The sequence below is a fragment of the Dasypus novemcinctus genome, chromosome 11, assembly GCF_030445035.2.
Source record: "Dasypus novemcinctus isolate mDasNov1 chromosome 11, mDasNov1.1.hap2, whole genome shotgun sequence".
Taxonomy (NCBI): domain Eukaryota; kingdom Metazoa; phylum Chordata; class Mammalia; order Cingulata; family Dasypodidae; genus Dasypus; species Dasypus novemcinctus.
In genome coordinates this window covers 3,132,653-3,153,032 of record NC_080683.1, presented here as the reverse complement: position 1 = coordinate 3,153,032, position 20,380 = coordinate 3,132,653, and the positions used below count along the sequence as shown (strand labels likewise).

Here is a 20,380-nt window from a genome sequence, read left to right as displayed (position 1 = left end):
TTGATTCACCCACTTAGTTTTTTAGCCTTTCCGGGCATTTTCTTTTCTCGCGTCTTAAAAGCAACTGCGTTTGGTCATTTCTTTGGGGTTTTGTTCCTTCATCCTCTGTGGGTTGCCAGACTTGTTCCTAGGTGCCAGAAATAACGTGAAGGCCATTAGAGCAACCATAGGGGAGCAGAGGTGCCTCAAGCAGTGGGGGCCTCCCTCCCACGTGGGAGGTCCAGGTTCGGTTCCCGGTGCCTCCGGAAAGGTAGACAAGCACACAACGAACAGTGAGCTCAGACAATGAGGTGTGGGCAGAAATAAGTAAAGCAACAGTAATGGGTTCACCACCCACCAAAGAATCTACTCTCAGTGCTTCACCCACAAGCCTTCAGCACAAGAAGCGTGAGAACACAAGCTGGGCGAGAGCAGTGTGGGGTGGAGGCTGGGCAGCCTGCCTTCGCCCGCTGCTCACTCGGTGGCCTTCGTCGCCCAGGCGTGCGGGGACACAGCTGTCCTCCTCAGTCTGTTGTCCCGGTGCTTTGGGGATGGCCTGTCAGGCTGCTCTGGCCCTCTGAGGGTGCTGAGACAGCAGCAGCAACCTGGGAGAAGACTGAGTGCCCACGGTGCTGCCAGAGCGTGGGGCAGGCGGGGTCTGTGTGCGAGCACTGCGAGCCCGCCCTGTGAGCCTCCCGCACTCTGGAGAAGGAGACAAATTGAAAGGGCCTAACTGGGCAGGAAATGCTGTGAGCGAGAGCCAATTAAATTTGAGTTAGTACCCAAATAGTAGATTGGAGAGGCTGGTAATTAAATGGATATTTTAAGAAAGAATCTTTGGATTGTTTTAGTTTTCAGCTTTCCCACCATTGTCAGGAACATTAGAACTTAAACTCGGAATAAAGATAAACAGCCATGCACAAATGGGAGAAAAAAACCAACTCCTTTCCTGGAATCCAAGGCTGCTCATTTGTTGGTCCTATAATTGGCTCAGCATGCTTAGACCGATATTGCAGAGAGAGTGCTTTAATAATCTCCTGTGTTTGTCTGTGCACATAGATTTAATTTCTTTTCCATTGAGATATGGCTCCCTGATGAATCACCTGCCTAATCTAATCAAACTGGTCAAACTTCAGAAATTTTCCATGTCTCTCCATGCCCTCCTTTGCTGGGAATGCCCCAAACTTCCATCCTAGCTTTTGTGTATCAACACTTCTAAAAGCTTTAACTCCACCTCGTTCATCCAGGAAGGCCCCTTACCCGCAGTGGGAATTCTGGATTCATTGGTTTCTTTCCCGTAAAATCTCCTGAGTTTAGGAAATTTCTTTTTTGGCTTGGAGCTGACAGAGTCTCCGTGTCCGCTCTTGGTGGGTGAGATGATGATAGGCCCACAGAGTTTGCTGCTGCAGAAGCAGCAGAGAAAGATCCACTGGAAATGCTCTTGTCCACGACTCAGTCGGCCGCACACTGTGGACAGTCCCGTAACAGACCTGCCTTTGGGGTTAGAGCTTCCTCTTTGTTCTGGTCTATACCTCTCCTATAATCCTGCTCCATTTCTTGGAGAGGAAAGGGTTACCTGGGTTTGTCTTTCCTAAGGCAGAATCACAATCTTAAATTAACCAGTATCTAAAGGTAGCTATAGGAACCACAAGAGCCCTTGTAGAACATTAATTAATTTTGGAATTGGGTTTTCATCGGGTTCAGTTTTTTGGAAGATCGGGGCTCAGGTTCCCCAGGCTGGGAGAGCAGCCATGCTTTACGGGGGCAGGGGCTGCGGAGGGGGTGCTGAGCACGCTGCCTCCACAGCAGAGGAGGGGGAGAGGAGGCCTCACCCTGTGCTGTGGATCCAGCTGCTGCTCTCCCCTCTGTTTTAGAGGGTCTCAAGCACTGTTGTTTTCTTCTCTGCTCTATTGGTTTTAAAAAAAGGAATAATTCTTATGTTTATCCAGATGAAAGCATAAGAGATAACTGGGGTCAAAATGGGAAATTTCATGTTGTACATATGTTACCACAATAATTTTGTTTTAATTACACCCATAGAACTGTATAACAAAACGTGTGAACCAATTGTAATCTATGGAAGTAATATGATTACAATATTGCCTAATCAAGGTACCACTCTAATAATAATAGGGAAAACTGGGGGCGGGGTGGGTATGGGAACACTACTTTCTGAGTGATTTTCCTGTAAACCTACAACTGCTCTAAAACATAATTTTTCAGCAGGCGAGCGAGAGAACTGGTTGTGAAACCTGGAACCAGCCACTCTTATCCAGGAGGCACAGGCTTCAGTGTGAGGGGGTCTCGGGGGATGTCCAGCAGGGCGGCCAGCACCTGAGAGGGGAAGTCCCGGGTGTGCATCCTGGGTGGTCTTCTTTGCTGAGGCTCTTTTTTTTTTTCTTTTCTTTTAAGGAGGTACTGGGGTTTGAACCCAGGACCTTGTACACGGGATGCAGGCAGCTGAAACCACTGGGTTACACTGGCTAACAGCATGGTTTTCCTGTATTTTTTAAAGTACACGCTTTTCAGTCACCCGGAGTGCTTGTCTCCCTCCGTCCTCTCTAAAATAGCCTCATTGTCTACCTCGCGGCAGGTGGCCGCCGGCCTAGGAAGAGCGCACTGCCGGGGCTCAGCTCGGCGCTGGTCGCCCGGAGCGCACTGCAGCCGCCCCGTCCCTCTTCTCCTGAGCCCACGCCTTCCGCTCTGACCTGCCTGTGCTTCTTAGCGAGGTCCCCCGGACACGCGGCACCCCATCGGGCGCGGGCTCCACTTCAGCTCCTTACGCGAACTGTGTTCCGAGCTGGGGACCCCTCGTGTCAGAGGCGCGCAGGCTTGGGGAGGTCGCGCGCTCTGCCCGGCAGGTCAGCCCAGAGCCCGCGTCTGAGCCCCGGGTCCTCACGGCCCGTGCTAGAGTCCCTCCGGGCTCCTGATCTGATCCTGCTCTGGACAGCGGGCAACAGACGGCCACCGGGGAGGGGACGCGCGTGGACGCCAGGGGTCTGCACGCACCGGGGGCTCCGCGGGGCCCGGGACCAGCCGGGGACCCCCCTCCTGGCCTCTGCTCCTGCTCTGGCCCACGGCCACCCCCCAGCCCCGCCCCCAACCCCTCCCACCTCCAGCCTCACCCCCCACCCCCGCTCTGTCGGGAAGAGGGCAACAGGGGCGCCCACTCCTAAGACAAGGCTGGCATGTGGCCCACAGACTCTTCTGGAAGGTGACTCGAGAGCAGGACTAAGCGGCCGTGCTCGGGCGCCGCGGGCTCGGGGTCGGGAGACCCGGGCGGGGCGGGGCGCTTTGCCGAGGAGCCGCCCACGAGCAGTGTCGGGGCGCTCCCCACCCGGGCCAGGAAGCCTCGAGAAGGTTCTGGGCGCGCCGCCACAGGCCCGGGGCGGGGGGCCGGGGCGGGGGCCCGGGGCGGGGGGCCCGGGGCGGGGGCCCGGCGGGGCTCCTGCTCTCGGAAGGGGTGGGGGCTGCGGCGCGGCTCCCGCGGCTCGAGGGTCAGACTGGGACCCCGCGCGGCCGGGCGCCCCTCGGGGAGGCAGGCGGCTGCCGCGGGGGCGGCGGGGGTGAGGGTCTCGGCGCCGCCTCCCCGCCCAGGCGGGCGCGCGTGGGGGCGCCTGGAGGCTGACGAGTCAGAGACCCCCGCGGCCCGTTGTGCCCCCCTGGGCCCTGCGCCCCCAGCCCCCCCTACTCTGCCCCCTCCTGCGCCCTGGTGGCCGCGGGGGCGGGGGCGGCCTGCGGACCTCGGCGTCCCGGTTCGCCCTGCCGTCGGACCGGAAAACCGCAAGCCTGCCCCCGACCTTAAGTTGAGGCTCTTTCTAATGAACGGTGCGAGGAGGCGAGGACGGGGGCGCGTTAGACCTCCTGGGCCCCCAGGGGGACGGGCTCAGGGCGACCAGGGAGGCTGCGGTGATGGCACCGCCCTTGCTCATTCCTACCGCAAAGACCTCGTCCTCATCCGTCCCCAGGTGTGGTTGCTCAAATAATCCCATCTCCCGTTTTAGCCAAACCCTTATTCCTGTCCTCTTCAATGGCTTTTATTAAATAGCTAATTTTCTGGTTATTTTGATTTTTGTGTGTGTGACTTTTTTTTTGAAGATTCATTTTTTATTTATTTCTCTTCCTTTCCCCCGCCACCCGCCCAGTTGTCTGCTGTCTCTGTCCATTCACTGTGTGTTCTCTGTTCGCTTGTATTCTTGTCAGTGGCAGCTGGAATCTGTGTTTCTTTTTTGTTGTGTCACTTTGCTGTGTCAGCTCTCCATGTGGGCAGCACCATTCCTGGGCAGGCTGCACTTTTTGTGCACAAGGCAGCTCTCCTTACAGGACACACACCTTGCACATGGGGCTCCCCTACGCGGGGGACACCCCTGTGTGGCAGGGCACTCCTTGCGCGCATCAGCACTGCGCATGGGCCAGCTCCACACGGGTCAGGGAGGCCCGGGGTTTGAACCGCCGACCTCCCATGTGGTAGACGGACGCCCTAACCACTGGGCCAAGTCCGCTTCCCTGACTTGTTTTGTTTTTTCCTGGGACCTCATACTTGGGAAGCAGGCACTCAAATCATTTGAGCTACATCCACTCCAGTGGTTTGATATCTTTTTACTAATCTTTTAAGGTGAACTCACCTTAAACCCCTGAAATAACAATTAGTATATATGATACTAGTAAAGCAATATCCTTGGTTTAGTCTTATTAGCATAGCCTTCTACCCTCTGAGACCTGGTATAGGAAGAGGGCAAATGAGAATGGAATCAAATGGAAGGTAGTTATTTGGTTTTTATTTTTATTTTTTCTCACCAACAGTTCTTTTGCTTTATGCAGACCTCCCCTACACGCATCCCCACCCCATCCAGAAAATAAAAATGCTCCTGGGAAACGGACTTTGGCCCAGTGGTTAGGGCGTCCGTCTACCATATGGGAGGTCTGCGGTTCAAGCCCCGGGCCTCCTCAACCCGTGTGGAGCTGGCCATGCGCAGTGCTGATGCGCGCAAGGAGTGCCGTGCCATGCAAGGGTGTCCCCCGCGTAGGGGAGCCCCACGTGCAAGGAGTGCGCCCGTGAGGAGAGCCGCCCAGCGTGAAAAGAAAGAGCAGCCTGCCCAGGAATGGCGCCGCCCACACTTCCCGTGCCGCTGACGACAACAGAAGCGGACAAAGAAACAAGACGCAGCAAATAGACACAGAGAACAGACAACCAGGGGAGGGGGGGAAATTAATAAATAAAATAAATCTTTAAAAAAAATAAAAAAATTAAAAAAAATAAAAATGCTCCTTTGCTATCCAAAACATCACTTCTTCCAGGGATGGCAATGGCATTCTCTTACTACCTCTACAGTGCTCAGTCTGTTAGCCTTGAGGTTAGAAAGTGATTATTTTCAAGGTACTTTGTGCATGCCAGGGCATATGGGCAAGTAGTAACATATTGACTTCACAATGAAACACTTACTCAGTAAACTCAAATGATCTGTTTAGGAACTCTTACTTTCTCCATGCAAGGTTATTTCTGGAGATTCCCCTAAACTCTGTCTTGTTGGCTTTGGAAGATGTAGTGGTTTGAAGCTGTTTGTACCCAAGAAAAACATGATCTTAAATTTCATCCACTTCTGTGGGTGCAAACCCATTCCAAATAGGAACTTTTTAAAAAAGATTTACTCTATGTATTCCACCCCCCCTTGCTGTTTTTCACTCACTGTGTCTGTTTGTCTTCCTTGTTTCCTTTAGGAGGCCCCAGGAGCCAAACCCGGGACCCCTGATGTGGGAGGAAGGTGCCTAACAGCTTGAGCCACCTCCACGCCCTGCTTTTGTCGTGTCTCTCATTCTGTTTTTCCTCCCCACGTCTCTTGCTGCGTCGTGCTGCGTCAGCTCCCGCGCCTGCCTGCCGCGCCAGCCACGCCAGGAGGCACCAGGATCCGAACCACAGGCCTCCCGCGTGGTAGGCGGGAGCTCAGTCGCCTGAGCCACTCCGCGTCCCAGGAGGAAGTTTTGGGGAGGCTAAATCAGATAAGGCACGGCCCTCCGCTGTCAGGGCGGGTCCTAATCCTACCCCTGACGTTCCTCATAAAGAATGAAGTTCAGAGGGAGAGGAAGACGGGAAGCAGGAGGAGGAAACAGGGCCTGGAAGGAAGGGACGAGACCGGGAGATGCCCTCTGCCTTGCCATGTGGAGAGGCCCACGGCCACCCGCGGCCAGAACGCCACAGTCTTTGGGGAGAAAGCATTGCCTTGATTTGGACATTTTCCCATCCTCCGAACAGTGAGCAAAGGCGTGGAGGTGGATCAAGCGATCCGGCACCTACAGACGGGAGGTTTCCCGTGCCTCCTTAAAAAAAAAAAGACGAACACAGCACACGAGGAACAAACAGAGAGCAGACAGTGAGCGCAAACAACGAGGTGGGAAGTAAATAAATAGAAATAAATCTTTAAAAAACCCACAGTGGGCAAATAAATTCCTATTTCTTACACCACACCAGTATTTACTTGAGCAGCCTAGGAATTTAAACTGGAGGTCTTTCCAAATCTCCAACTTCTTCCAACCGCCCTCCCCCCACGAATTAGTGGTAGTGACAAAGAATCCCTGGATTAAAGAATCCCCGCCTCCACTGTTCCTAGAGGGCGGTCAGGCCTGCTGCTTAGCTCCAAGGCAGGGACCAGGGCTCAAGCAAACGTGTGATCCCATGACCAGGCACTGGCGTTGTAGCTACCCGCAGGGCAAGTGTGCCCTTCCAGGCTGGCCTCAAGCCTAAGCAGCTCTCAGACTCCTTGTACATTTCCAAGCTTCCAAAAGAAGATATTATGTGCCATTCCCATAATATTGCAGTTTCTTAAAAAGCAAGTATTTCATGAAAGGTTAATGGGTTTTGTGACACAGAAAGGGCTTTTATGGAATGTTGATACCATTGATTTGTTTCTGTACTGTTATTATTGTGAGTCATAAAATCAACCATTTTAAAGTGTGAAAGTCTGTGTCTTTTAGAGTTAAGTACATCTGCTCTGTTCTGCAACCATCATGCAACGTTCTCTAGTTCCCCAACATTTCATCACCTCCAAGAAACAATTAAAATGTAAGGGGCGGGGCTGATGACCCCGTGGTTTGGGACTTCTCACAAACAAATCCCGTTGTTTAAGTCAGCCACCACGTGGCCTTCGCTTTAGCAAGAAGGAAACGAAAACGGCCTTTCATACTAAGATGGGTTGCTGCTATTGCAAATACCCGAGCACCCGCTTGCAGCTGGCCTCCTCGTCCCTCCTTTGCTCGAGTCCCATCCCAAAACACCAAAAACGTGGGAACCGCTTTGGAATTGCATGGTGGGTAGCGCCTGGAAGAACTGTGAGGGCTCAAAAATGAGTGAGACACAATCTTTACTATACACTTAACGTTTACTGTGTTCATGTATGAATGACATACTTCGATAAAAAATAAAAAATTCTTAAAAATGAGTGAGACTTCATAGGATTTATAATTTGTAGTGCTAACCTATGGGTATGATAGTCGTTTGTTTTATCTTGTGGGTTTTTTTTTTTTTTTTTTGAGGAATGAAAGTGCTCTGCTATTGATTGAAGAGATCAATGCATAACTCGATGATTAAACCAAATGCCGCTGATTGTACACTTCAGGTCATTTATAGGGTCTATGAACAACAAAAAAAATAGGGTAGGTAGGGGGAAAAGTAACACCAAATAAAAGATAAGGACTATAGTTGGTAAAAATACTTTGACGATGCTCTTTCATAATTTGTTACAAATGTTTCATAACAATGCAAGGTATTTGTGTGTGCGGTGATGAATGGGAGCCCTCTTTGATGTTATGCACATTTGTTTTGTGAGTTCACAACAGTTACTATACATGTATTGTTTATGTATGTTCATTTATGAATGATATACTTCATTAAATTGTGTTTAAGATTTATTTCTCACCCCCCCCCATTGTTTGTACTCACTGTCTGCTCTCTGTGTCTGTTTGTACTCACTCTCCGCTCTCTGTGTCTGTTTGTTGTGTGCTCATCTTCTTTTCAGGAGGCACTGGGAACCAAACCTGGGCCCTCCCCTGTGGTAGGTGGGCACCCAGCTGCGTGAGCCACCTGCACTTCCCTAAATTGGTTTTAAAATGAAAAAATGTATATATATACTTGAGTGAGAGCTGTAAAGAAAGTTTGTATCATTTTTGAGAATACAATATGTCATGAATAGAATGTAGGTGAAATATGAATATTAAATTCCTTCTGACTAGGCCTTAGAAGGAAATGATGAACATGTGACGGGAACCTGGAAGAAAGGCGATCCTAGTTTTCTGTTGTTTTTTTTTCTCTCCCCTTCCTCTCACCCTCCAGTTGTCTGCTCTCTGTCCATTTGCTGTGTGTTCTTTTGTGAGTGTTTCTATCGTTATCAGTGGCACCTAGTTTTAAAGTGGCAGAAAACTTGGCAAAATTGAGTTCTGATGTTGGATGGAAGGCAGAACTTGAAAGCAATGAACTTGGATACATACATATATATATATATTTTTTAAGGAGGTACTGGAGATTGAACCTTTTTTATGGGAAGCAGGCGCCCAACCACTGAGCTATACCCACTCCCCTGAACATGGATATTTAGCTGAAGAAATTTCCAAGCTAAGTGTGGAAGGTGTGGCCTGCTTTCTACTTGTAGTTTATAGTGAAATGTCAGAGGAAAGGGATAAGCTGAGAAATGAAGAGTTAAGCTCAAAGAAACCAGAAATTTAATGTCTGGAAAATTCTGAGCCTATCCACATAGTGTGCTGTGCGAGTCGGACCAGAAATGTCCCTAGGAACAGGGCTCCATGTGAGGGTTAACTGGACATGGATCCACTCATCCAGTTAGTGGAGGTCAGGATTAGAAAGGCAATTACTTCCCTGCCCTCCTGGGTATGCACCACCAGCCACGGGTCCTGAATGACATTGCAGGGACAGATGCTGGACATTATATATCATGCCATAACCCACGGAATGGACTGGGGGAGAGTATCTACAATATAAACTATTATCCATGCGGTGCAGCAGTGCTTCAAAATGTAGTCACCAGATGCAATGAATGTGCCACAACGATGAGGGAGGTTGTTGATGTGGGAGTAGTGGGGAGTGGGGCATGTGGGAAGCTCATATTTTTTAATGTAACATTTTTTGTGATTTATGTATCTTTAAAAAGACAATTTAATAAAAAATATTTTAAGAAGATTTTGAATGTAATTAACATCTTGAATTATAGACATGAATGTGCCTATAGGGGGAAATTGCTGCTTGTATAATAGTTATTAGAATAAAATTAATAAAACAGGACCGTACAACACAATGAAACCTATTGTAAATAACGGGAATATTTAAGAATATAACTATAAAATCATTCTTTCATGAACTGTAACAAATACAGCACACCAAAGCAAAGTGTTAATAATAGAGTGGTATATAGGAACTGTATTATAAGCATGGTTTTTCTATAAACCTGTAAATTCTCTTTAAAATTTCAAATAAAGATCACATCATTTGCAAATGCAGGAAAAAAAAAAAAGGCAATTACGCCTGCAAGAGCTCTGGAAAGCTCTGTTCTCTGAAGGTTTGGACCCCTCTGGGCTTCAGGAGAAGCCGAGAAGCCGACGGCCTGAGCAGAACCGGCGGCCTGGCTAAAAGGGGGAGAGAAGGGTGCTCAGAGAGAATGTCTTCAGGGGAGAGCAGCGGAGCCTAATCTGGGCCGAATCGTCTCCTCGGGCCAAGAAAGCCCTGCTGGGGGCGGGAAGGGCCGACAGCCTGCCCCTGGAGGGCGCGCACCGCCTGCCTGGAGGAGGCGCCCTGCCCGTGGCTCAGGAAGCGCCGCGTCGCCGTGTCAGGGGGACTTGGCCCAGGCTGCGGCCTGCCCCGCCGGCCTCCAAACGCTGAGGGGGCCCGCCTCCCGGATTGCAGGGGACCCGGCCAGGTTCTCTCTCCCAAGCCCCGGCCCTGCCCTCAGGTCTGCGGTTTTTTTTTTTTTTTTCAGGTACCAGAGCTGGGGCTTGAACCTGGGACCTCCTATGCGGGAGGCCAGAGCTGAATGCCTGAGCCACACTGTACCCCCAAGTGGTCTTTCTTCATTTGTTTGCTTGTGGTTTATTTCTGTTTTCCCTCTGAGGCTCCGGGAATGAACCGGGACCGCCCGTGGGAAGCAGGCGCTCGACCGGGGGAGCCACTTCCGCTCCCAGGCTCGCCGCTTCCTGTCGGCCATGCCTTTATTGGTCTTTCCCGGGTCTCGCCTCTTCCCTCCCCAGCCGGGGTGACGCTGGAGTTGGCAGGTTGGGGATGGACCAGGGGTTCCCTCTAGCGTCTGCTCCCGGGCTTCCCCGGCCCAATCAGCGCCCCAGTCAGCCCTTCCTCAGGCTCTCCTTAATCTTCCCGCCGGCTCGGGAGACCAGCGAGGGCGAGGAGGGGCGGGGCGAGGGGCGGGGCGAGGGGCGGGGCCGGCGGGCGAGGGGCGGGGCCGGACGGGCGGGGCCGGCGGGCGAGGGACGGGGGCCGGCTGGGCGGGGCCGGCGGGCGAGGGGCGGGGCCGGCGGGCGAGGGGCGGGGCCGGCGGGCGGGGGCGGGGCCGGATGGGCGGGGCCGGCGGGCGAGGGGCAGGGCCTGAGGGGCGGGGCCGGCGGGCGGGGGCGGGGCCGCGGTGTGACGTCGCGGCGCCCCCTGCCGCGTTACAATGGCGCTGCCGCCTCTGACCTGACGGGTCTGCGTGGAATCAGAATGACGGGAGGCACCCGGCTCAGAGCCGCCGGGCGGGGAGGGGCGGGGGGTGGGGGGCCACCGGCTGCTGAGTTTGCATGTTTAGTGAGCCCCCACCCGCGGGGGCTCCGCAGTCAGGAACGTTCCCAAGCTGGATCGAAGGCGGCGGGAGAAAAGGTGAGCCGGGGCCGGGCTGGATGGGGCTGGATAGGCCCGGGCCGCTCGTCGTTCTTGAGAACGTGCTGGCCGGTTCTTTATTGGGTTAGGTCTGAGGTAGGAAGACCTGTCGGGGACTTCCGAGGTGGCGGGAGCTGGTTGGAGCTGCGAAGACAGGGTGGTGAGGACCCAGCGATGATGGCCTAAGGACTTGGGAGCCTTTTTCCCCGGCTGTCAGCTGCCGTATCTCAGGGACGGCGCGTTTTATTCAGGAGAAAGGAGGAGAAACAGCTTGGCGGGCCCTGTTTCTCCCGCGGATAAAACCTGGGAGGTCTAGATGGGGTCAGCTTCAGCTTCGCGGGAATGTCCTCCCCATGGTTCCCTGTTAGAGGGGGAGGGAGCCCAGGACGGCCGCAAAAATTCGAGTTGAAGGTTAATCTTTCTCGAGGAGACTGGGAGGTAAAATAACCTTAGCTCAGCAGGGGACAGGGACAGTCCCACAATAAAATCTGTCACGGACATAGGGACTGGACAGTACAATTGGGGCCTGTGAGAAGCTGGAGGTAGTCCATGCCCATTCCCCTCCATCTTCTTAGAATAGGCTGAGAAGACTCTTGACTCTCTTGCACTGAAAGCACTCTGCCCAAATCCTATCTCTTTTTATTTTCCTAGGAGGTACCGGGGCTCGAACCCAGGACCTCGTACATGGGAAGCAGGCGCTCAACCGCCGAGCCATGTCTGCTCCCCAATGAGACCTGTTTTCTTCATTTGTTTGTAGGAGGTACCAGGGATCGAACCCAGGACCTCTTATGTGAGAAGCAGGCGCTCAGCCACTCGAGCTACAGCTGCTCCCCTTATTCTTTCTCATAGGCCTCAGAACACCATGGCTTCTGCTAAAGGAACGGCGATCGGCATCGACCTGGGCACCACCTACTCGTGCGTGGGCGTGTTCCAGCACGGCAAGGTGGAGATCATCGCCAACGACCAGGGCAACCGCACGACGCCCAGCTACGTGGCCTTCACCGACACCGAGCGGCTCATCGGGGATGCGGCCAAGAACCAGGTGGCCATGAACCCCCAGAACACGGTGTTCGACGCCAAGCGGCTGATCGGCAGGAAGTTTAATGACCCTGTAGTGCAATCAGATATGAAACTTTGGCCCTTTCAAGTGATCAACGAAGGAGGCAAGCCCAAGGTGCTGGTGTCCTACAAAGGGGAGAGGAAGGCTTTCTACCCCGAGGAGATCTCTTCTATGGTGCTGACTAAAATGAAGGAGACGGCTGAGGCTTTCTTGGGCCACCCTATCAGCAATGCTGTGATCACAGTGCCAGCCTATTTCAATGACTCTCAGCGCCAGGCCACCAAGGATGCAGGTGTGATCGCAGGACTCAATGTGCTAAGAATCATCAATGAACCCACAGCTGCTGCCATTGCCTATGGCTTAGATAAAGGAAGTCAAGGAGAGCGACACGTCCTGATCTTCGACCTGGGCGGCGGCACGTTTGACGTGTCTGTCCTGACCATCGACGACGGCATCTTCGAGGTGAAGGCCACGGCCGGGGACACGCACCTGGGCGGCGAGGACTTTGACAACCGGCTGGTGAGCCACTTCGTGGAGGAGTTCAAGAGGAAGCACAAGAAAGACATCAGCCAGAACAAGCGCGCGGTGCGGCGGCTGCGCACGGCCTGCGAGCGCGCCAAGAGGACGCTGTCGTCCAGCACGCAGGCCAACATTGAAATCGACTCACTGTATGAAGGCATCGACTTCTACACGTCCGTCACTAGAGCCCGATTTGAAGAGTTGTGTGCAGATCTATTCCGGGGCACCCTGGAGCCCGTGGAGAAGGCGCTGCGGGATGCCAAGATGGACAAGGCTAAAATCCATGACATTGTTTTGGTGGGCGGCTCCACGCGCATCCCCAAGGTACAGAAGCTGCTGCAGGACTACTTTAACGGACGCGATCTGAACAAGAGCATCAACCCCGACGAGGCGGTGGCGTACGGGGCGGCGGTGCAGGCGGCCATCCTGATGGGCGACAAGTCGGAGAAGGTGCAGGACCTGCTGCTGCTGGACGTGGCGCCCCTGTCGCTGGGGCTGGAGACGGCGGGCGGCGTGATGACTGTCCTGATCAAGCGCAACTCCACCATCCCCACGAAGCAGACGCAGATCTTCACCACCTACTCGGACAACCAGCCGGGCGTGCTGATCCAGGTGTACGAGGGCGAGCGGGCCATGACGCGCGACAACAACCTGCTGGGGCGCTTCGACCTCACTGGAATCCCTCCTGCGCCCAGGGGCGTTCCTCAGATCGAGGTGACCTTTGATATTGATGCCAATGGTATTCTCAATGTCACGGCCACGGACAAGAGCACGGGCAAGGCCAACAAGATCACCATCACCAACGACAAGGGCCGCCTGAGCAAGGAGGAGATCGAGCGCATGGTTCTGGATGCCGAGAAATACAAAGCCGAGGATGAGGTCCAGAGGGAGAAAATCGCGGCAAAAAATGCCTTGGAGTCCTATGCTTTTAACATGAAGAGTGCTGTGAGTGATGAGAGCTTGAAGGGCAAGATTAGTGAGTCTGATAAAAAGAAAATATTGGATAAATGCAACGAGGCCCTTTCGTGGCTGGAGGCCAATCAACTGGCTGATAAAGATGAGTTTGATCATAAAAGAAAGGAATTGGAGAAGGTGTGTAACCCGATCATCACGAAACTCTACCAGGAAGGGTGCACTGGGCCTTCCTGCGGAACTGGACGTACCCCTGGAAGGCCTGCCGCGGGCCCCACTATTGAAGAAGTGGACTAGCCTTATCTGGAACTGGAGGGTTCGAGGGTGCCTCTAAGGTGAATTTTGTTTCCCTCGTCTTCAAATATTGGAATTGACCAGATCTGAACCTAAGGTGACCATCCTTTGGGATTCTGATGGAGGGGTCCCATATACCATCCTTTCACATTTGAAGGTCCTGTTTCTGACATGACAATGGGACTCTTAGGCAAACTAGGCCCCTCTTTAAACCATCTGATGAATTTGAATGTCTGTTATTTATTTCTGACCAGCCTCAACTTTCTTCTTCTTGTGTGGATGGTTGCCACTCAAGTAAATTTGTTCTTAAAGCAAATTATTCTTGGTATCTTTAGGCTGGGAGTATATCTTGGGAAAGTAAGGAAGAGTTCGTGGAGAGACTATATGTTCTAGGTGAGCTCATTGGAATGATTGAACTGGCAAGGGCAAAGTATTTGAATATTCATAAGAGAATTGTTTCAAACAGGAAGATAAATTTTGACCATCAGCTAGGTCAGTTGCTGACCGTAGTTACTATAGCCGTTACTGTGGTCAAACCAGGGTTAGACAGGCTGGTTTAGATGCTTAGGCATCAGCTGGGGAGGTGAACTTCTACTTGATGGCCTGATGTCACTTACAGGTAGGGTCCAGGAGCTCCAGCATCTATGACCTTTACATCTAGCAACAAATGCCTGAAAAATGGCTACCTTTTTAAGGATGTACTGGGGATTGAACCCGGGACCTTGTACACAGGAAGCAGGCACTCAACCAGATTTAGATCTGCTCTTCAATAAGAGTTGGTTTTTTGATCTGTGTTTTAGGAGGTACCTGGGATGAATCCAGGACCTTTTTCTTTCTTTTTTTTTTTTTAAAGATTTATTTATTTATTTAATTTCCCCCCCTCCCCTGGTTGTCTGTTCTTGGTGTCTATTTGCTGCGTCTTGTTTCTTTGTCCGCTTCTGTTGTCGTCAGCGGCACGGGAAGTGTGGGTGGCGCCATTCCTGGGCAGGCTGCACTTTCTTTCACGCTGGGCAGCTTTCCTCACAGGCACACTCCTTGCACGTGGGGCTCCCCCCACGCGGGGGACACCCTTGCCCTTGCGTGGCAGGGCACTCCTTGCGCGCATCAGCACTGCGCATGGCCAGCTCCACACGGGTCAAGGAGGCCCGGGGTTTGAACCGCGGACCTCCCATGTGGTAGGCGGACGCCCTAACCACTGGGCCAAAGTCCATTTCCCCCAGGACCTTTTTCATGGGAATGCAGGCACTCAGCCACTTGAGCCACATCCGCTCCCAAAGGAGTACTTTTATGTAGAGATAAAGTGAGATAGATGAGAAATGTATATTTTGTAAAGCGTGTGAAAAAAAATTTCCACCTATTGGGGGACATGAGTATATTAGGCTATGTATCCCCTATATTTTCGATGTAACATGTATGTAATCTAAGGCTTCTTAAAAAGAAAAAAGTATTTTTTAAAATGTACCTGCATTCATGTCCCTTTGTGTTTGAGAGGGCAATATTTGAAAGTGAAATATTGGAATGAATGTGGACTGTCCTAAGCAGAATGTGTAAGAAATGTGCAGATTGAGGTTGAGTCCTTGGGAGAAATCTATCGGGAACTTTTGATAAAATCAAGATTTGTCCTCAGGCTCCTACACATCTCAGGGACTCAACGTTTTTTTTTACTTTTTGTCGAAATGTAACACATGTCAAAAATGCGCGAGTCCTAAATTTTCGCAGACTCGCTAACAATTTTCCTTAGGGAGTTTCCCTAGGGCGTGAACAAAGCAGGCGGCGCACTGCACCGGCGAGGGAACCAAAGGCGCAGAGGCGAGGGACCCGGCACCCGCCGCTCCGCCGGAGCCCGGGCCGCGCCTGCGCGTTGGGGGGGCGCCGCTCGGGGAGGAAGTCGCCGCGCAGGAAGCTCCGCCCCTTTCCCCGCCGCCTTCCCCGCCCGCCCGCTCTCGCGGAGCCGCGACCCCAGCCTTCCCTGGCTTCCGCCCTTCCTGGCTTTCGCCCTTCTTGGCTTTCGCCCTTCTTGGCTTTCGCCCTCCTTGGCGCCGAGCTTTCCGCGGCGCCCGCGCGACCCCGCCCCGGTCCCCGCTCGGCCCACGGCCTCCGGCCCTCTCCTTGCCCGTGCGGCCGGCGGCTCGCGGCGCGGACAGCATGGTAGGTGCCGTGACGTCACAAGGGGGCGCCCTCGGGAGCGCGGGCGGCTGCGGGAGGGCTGGGGGTCTGGCCTTTGTCCCTCTGCGCGGGAGCTCAACCTGGGGGCTGTTCCCTTGCTCCTTAGTTCCTGCCCCTCAAGCTCTTTGAGGAGGCACTTGAGGGCAAATGGGCCTTTTTTTCCCTCTTATGAGAAAACTCTAAAACAAAATATGGGGGAGGGTCTTGAGGGAAAAGCTGCACCTCAAGGAAGCGTTTTCCAGCCGGTGAACCGGCTTCGGGAGGGTGCGGGTGCAGGTGCGGGTGCGAGGCTTTGCAGTTAACCAGGAGTGTGCAGGAGTGGTCGTTTGGGAGCGCGGGGCCGGGGGGCGCGAGGCTTGCAGGGCAGAGCCGCTGCCCGGGGCTCAGTTGTGCAGACTCGCGTGGGCCCCAGGCATCCCCCTGCCACCCGAGTATTCCACCCTGTGAGGTTTTGAGAATGCCGGGGGCGCGGTGGAGCTCCCAGTGCTAGTATTTGTGAACACTGGCAGAGGAACACACCTCCCACGTGACGGTTTTCTCCTGTCGCCCAATAGCTCTTCTACTCCTTTTTCAAATCCCTTGTGGGAAAGGATGTGGTCGTGGAACTCAAGAATGATCTGAGGTAGGTACCTAATTCCAACAAGTATTTGAGGGCTGGGCAAGGTGGGAGAGATGTAGAAGAAATAAATGGAAATGATCACCCCTTGCCTTAAGCTTTCACATCAGCTGGGGTGTTGTGTCATGTTTTGGAAAAAATACAAATATATAATTTAAAAAGTAAATACTGGAAAAATAAATCAGTAAAAAAAGAAAGAAAGAAAAGAAAGTAAAAAGAAAGAAAAGAAAGAGGTCAGAAGGTGAAGATATCAATTCAATTTTTTCCTAAATGAACATATTTTTTATTTTATTATGTACTCCTTTGACTCAACTCCTAGAAATATAAGAATCACTTCCACAAGTAAAGATACATGTACAAAGTTGTTTGTATCTTTATTTGCAATTGCCCAAAATTGGAAACAATAGGAAATCAGTTTATTAAATTGTGGTGCTTACACACTCTATGGATGTCACAGAGGAGTGAGATATACAGGCACAGAACAAGACCAGTGAAGTCCTTCCTGTCTAGATTGATTTTCCTTGTATCATTCACTCCTGATCTCTCAGGATTTGCATTAAATGCTCTACCTTGGAGAGACTTCCTGGGTCTTATAGCCAAGCGAGCCCCGCTATCAGAGTCTGTTTTATTCCTAGTGGGAGCTTCTCAAATTGTCATTTCATAGCATTATGTTTCTGGCATATCCTTCCTGCAGGGCCAGGAGCATGTTTAGCTCACTACTGTGTACCTAATGCCTAGCATAGACCTGATGTATAGTAAGTGCTTAATAAACTTGTGCTGAGTGAAAGTAAAGGAGCTAACTCAGAGCCTCGTGTGTGCTAGGTACTGTTCTGAGTGCTTTATTTAATTTTCACAATATCCCTGTGACACACAATATTTTTCCAGTTTTATACCTGAGGAAACTGAAGCTTAGAAACTTATTCAAGGCCACACAGCTTGTCAGTGACACAGCCAGAACTGAAATCTAATCCTGTCTGGTTCTATTATTATTATTAAAAACAGGATCATATTCTCTATGCAGTTATGAAACTTTCACTTAACAATGTGTTGTGGATTGTTTCCATGACACAAGTTAATCTTTAACATTTTTAATGGCTGAAATATCTTATTAGATCATCTGAAACTAATCTAACCAAGACCTTGCTACTGGACACAGGCTGTTTCCTGTTCTTTGCATTTACAAATGATGCTGTCATGAACATCCTAATGCATATATCTTTGTATATATCTAGTTATTTAGGGAAAAAATCCTTTAAATAAAATATACATTTAAAATATTTGTACCTGTTACCTGATTGCCCTTTAGAAGGATTGAATCAGTGTATTCTCTCCCCAGTAGAGTCTTTCACCAAGAGGAATGTGAAGTAATTTCTTGCTGGGGGAAACACTGACAAGGCAGGGAACTTTGACATGAAGGCCTTTTAGACCAGAGATTTCAATTTATGGCACTGATGCCACTGGCAGTGCAGATGAGGTTGAATGGCATATAGATTGGGGCCATGGAGGGAGACAATTGTGGAAGCCAAAACCAGCCCTAGGGAGTAGGTGAGGCTCATGGGTTTGAGGGCCTGCCTCCCACATGGGAGGTCCCTGGTTCAGTCCCTGTGCCTCCTAAAAACAAACAAGGAAACAAAAAAACCAACTCAGGGGAGCCCACTGTGGCTCAGTGGTTGAGTGCTTCCCACATACCAGGTCCATCCCAGCCCTGGTACCTCAAAAAATAAAAAAACCAGCCCGAGGCAGTTCTGTGAGATGACCTATCTTTGACTTCCAGTCTTTTCTCTGTCCTGGGCCTCCACATAGGATTGCTGTTGTGTTAGAGCCCTGGAACCTAAAGCAAAGACTTGGAAGACACTGAGGCAGTCCCTTGAATTGGGAGAAGAGCTCTATCTTTGTTGTCAGACCACTTTTGTGCCAAGTATCTCCTTCTTCATAAGGGACAATGAAATGATGCCACCTTACGCAAGACCTGAAAGTTGTCTCCACTGCTGCAGACAGTGGGGTACTGCCAGAGTTTCTGAGCAGCCAGGGATGCGGTGAGAGCACTGCAGAGGCAGTAGATCTCAGTCACTGGATTTCAGGCTTAGAATTTTATAATATGAAGAGTGGGTTGATTTAGGGAGGGGAAGATGTGGGGGCTAAATAACAACATACCACTCTTAAAGCTCTTTCTCTCACTCCAGGGCTTGGAAATGCCCCTTTTGGTTCCACCTTTTCTGGATTCCTCATGTTTTTAACTTCCCCCAACCCTGCCTTCATCCCTGCTCTGAAGTTACCTCTGTGTTGACTTCGATGTAAACTAATTCAGTTCTTCCCTCCCTCTGCCCCTGACAGCATCTGTGGAACCCTCCATTCTGTGGATCAGGTGAGATACAGCAAGGACCCAGAATCTCTTAGGGAAGGAGAGGGGAGAGCTGAAAGGCTGGGTTCTTGCATCTTGTCTCTAGGATTAATGAAGGTATTCCTCTTCTTTTCTTAGTATCTCAACATCAAACTAACTGACATCAGTGTCACAGACCCTGAGAAATACCCTCACATGGTGAGTCAGGGACGGCAGAGAAGGAAACACCTCCAAAAGCAGGGGACCCCTGGGTGGGTAGAGGACTTTTTTAGGGTGTGTTCACATTTGTCCGTCTTTGTCTAGTTGTCAGTGAAGAACTGCTTCATCCGCGGCTCAGTGGTCCGCTACGTGCAGCTGCCAGCGGATGAGGTTGACACACAGTTGCTACAGGATGCAGCGAGGAAGGAGGCCCTGCAGCAGAAACAGTGACAGCTCCTCTCTTTCCTCCAGCTTCCACTGGTGACCCTTGACCTCATCCCCGCCCAAGACCCCTCCTCTCCAGTACTCAAGATTTTTTTTTTTAATAGTGAAGGTTTTTTTTGTTACTTTCAAAGATGAGTGGATGAAAAATAATAGTGGAGAGCAGCTCTGCTCTGTTGGGGAGAGGATCAGTAGGGTGGGGAACTTTTGTAAAGCCTTCCCAGCCCCCAGCACCTCCCTTCTCACTACTTCCCTGGAGATGGAGGGTGACACTCCTAGATCTCTCCAGGGCTAGATGTGATTCCTTTTGGGGGTGGAAGGACTTGTCCCGCATCGGGAATAAAATTTGTGATGCAAATCCGAGTTCTCGTTCTGTGGTCTGTCTGTCGGGGAGGGAGCTGTGGGGTAGGAAGGGAAGGTTGGAGTCTCCCAGCCCTGTTACTCTACTCCCACCGCCAAGAGCCCCCCCCCCCACCTTCCCAGCAGTGGGAGCCTGCCACTGCTCCCTTGCTATGACCCATGCAGTACCTCATCGGGACTACACGCGTCCTGCATATGCCCTGTCCGCTTCCTTCCTCCGGCCTCACCCTCCCTTCAGCTGGAGGTGCATTCCGCCCTCCATCCGTGTCCTTCCGGAAATGGCACAGCTGATGCCGAGACACAAAATGCAGGAGAGGCTCCGGGTTTCCTCCTCAAACCAGAGAGCGGAGCTCTAAGTACACACACTAGGACCTGCAAACAAGAGACACGCCTCGCCCGGTGGAGGCGGGTCTGGGAATTCTAAATCTCACTCCCCCATTCAGCAAAGGCGTTCCCGCCACAGCTGGGGCCCGCAGGGGCCCGCCTCGCGTGTGACGGAAGGAGGCTCGGAGCTAGCGGGGCGCTCGGCCCAGGCCCGCAGCCCTCCCGCCACCCGGCCCGCGCCGCGCCGCTCCCCCCCGCCGCCCGCGCTGCCCCGCCGGGCGCCGGCCCCCTCCCCGCCGCCCGCCACTGCCCGGGTCGCCCCCCACCTCCCGCGCTGCCCCGCCGGGCGCCGGCCCCCTCCCCGCCGCCCGCACTGCCCGGGTCGCCCCCCCACCTCCCGCGCTGCCCCGCCCGCCCCCGTCCCGCCGGGCGCCGCGCCCCCTCCCCGCCGCCCGCACTGCCCCGCCCGCCCCGGTCCCGCCGGGCGCCGCGCCCCCTCCCCGCCGCCCGCATTGCCCCGCC

The 20,380-nt window shown here is 52.4% G+C and overlaps 2 protein-coding genes and 1 long non-coding RNA gene across 3 annotated transcripts; all 3 read left to right on the top strand.

Moving 5' to 3' along the window:
* The first annotated feature begins 3,111 nt into the window (after nt 1-3,111).
* Nucleotides 3,112-7,412, top strand: LOC131280351 (uncharacterized). The gene is made up of 2 exons (XR_009187838.1): nt 3,112-3,193; nt 5,698-7,412. It is a non-coding gene; the product is annotated as an uncharacterized lncRNA (long non-coding RNA).
* A 3,186-nt stretch (nt 7,413-10,598) lies between these two features.
* Nucleotides 10,599-15,092, top strand: LOC101420025 (heat shock 70 kDa protein 1-like). Its single transcript, XM_004484927.4, has 2 exons — nt 10,599-10,846; nt 11,696-15,092. Exon 2 carries the CDS (start codon nt 11,709-11,711, stop codon nt 13,632-13,634), a length of 1,926 nt encoding a protein of 641 aa, XP_004484984.2. The 5' UTR covers nt 10,599-10,846; nt 11,696-11,708; the 3' UTR covers nt 13,635-15,092.
* Nucleotides 15,093-15,572: 480 nt separating this feature from the next.
* LSM2 (LSM2 homolog, U6 small nuclear RNA and mRNA degradation associated) lies at nt 15,573-19,537 on the top strand. Its single transcript, XM_004452373.5, has 5 exons — nt 15,573-15,779; nt 16,352-16,419; nt 18,748-18,778; nt 18,893-18,952; nt 19,058-19,537. The coding sequence occupies exons 1-5, from the start codon at nt 15,777-15,779 to the stop codon at nt 19,181-19,183; spliced, it is 288 nt and encodes a 95-aa protein (XP_004452430.1). The 5' UTR covers nt 15,573-15,776; the 3' UTR covers nt 19,184-19,537.
* The last annotated feature ends 843 nt before the right edge of the window (nt 19,538-20,380 follow it).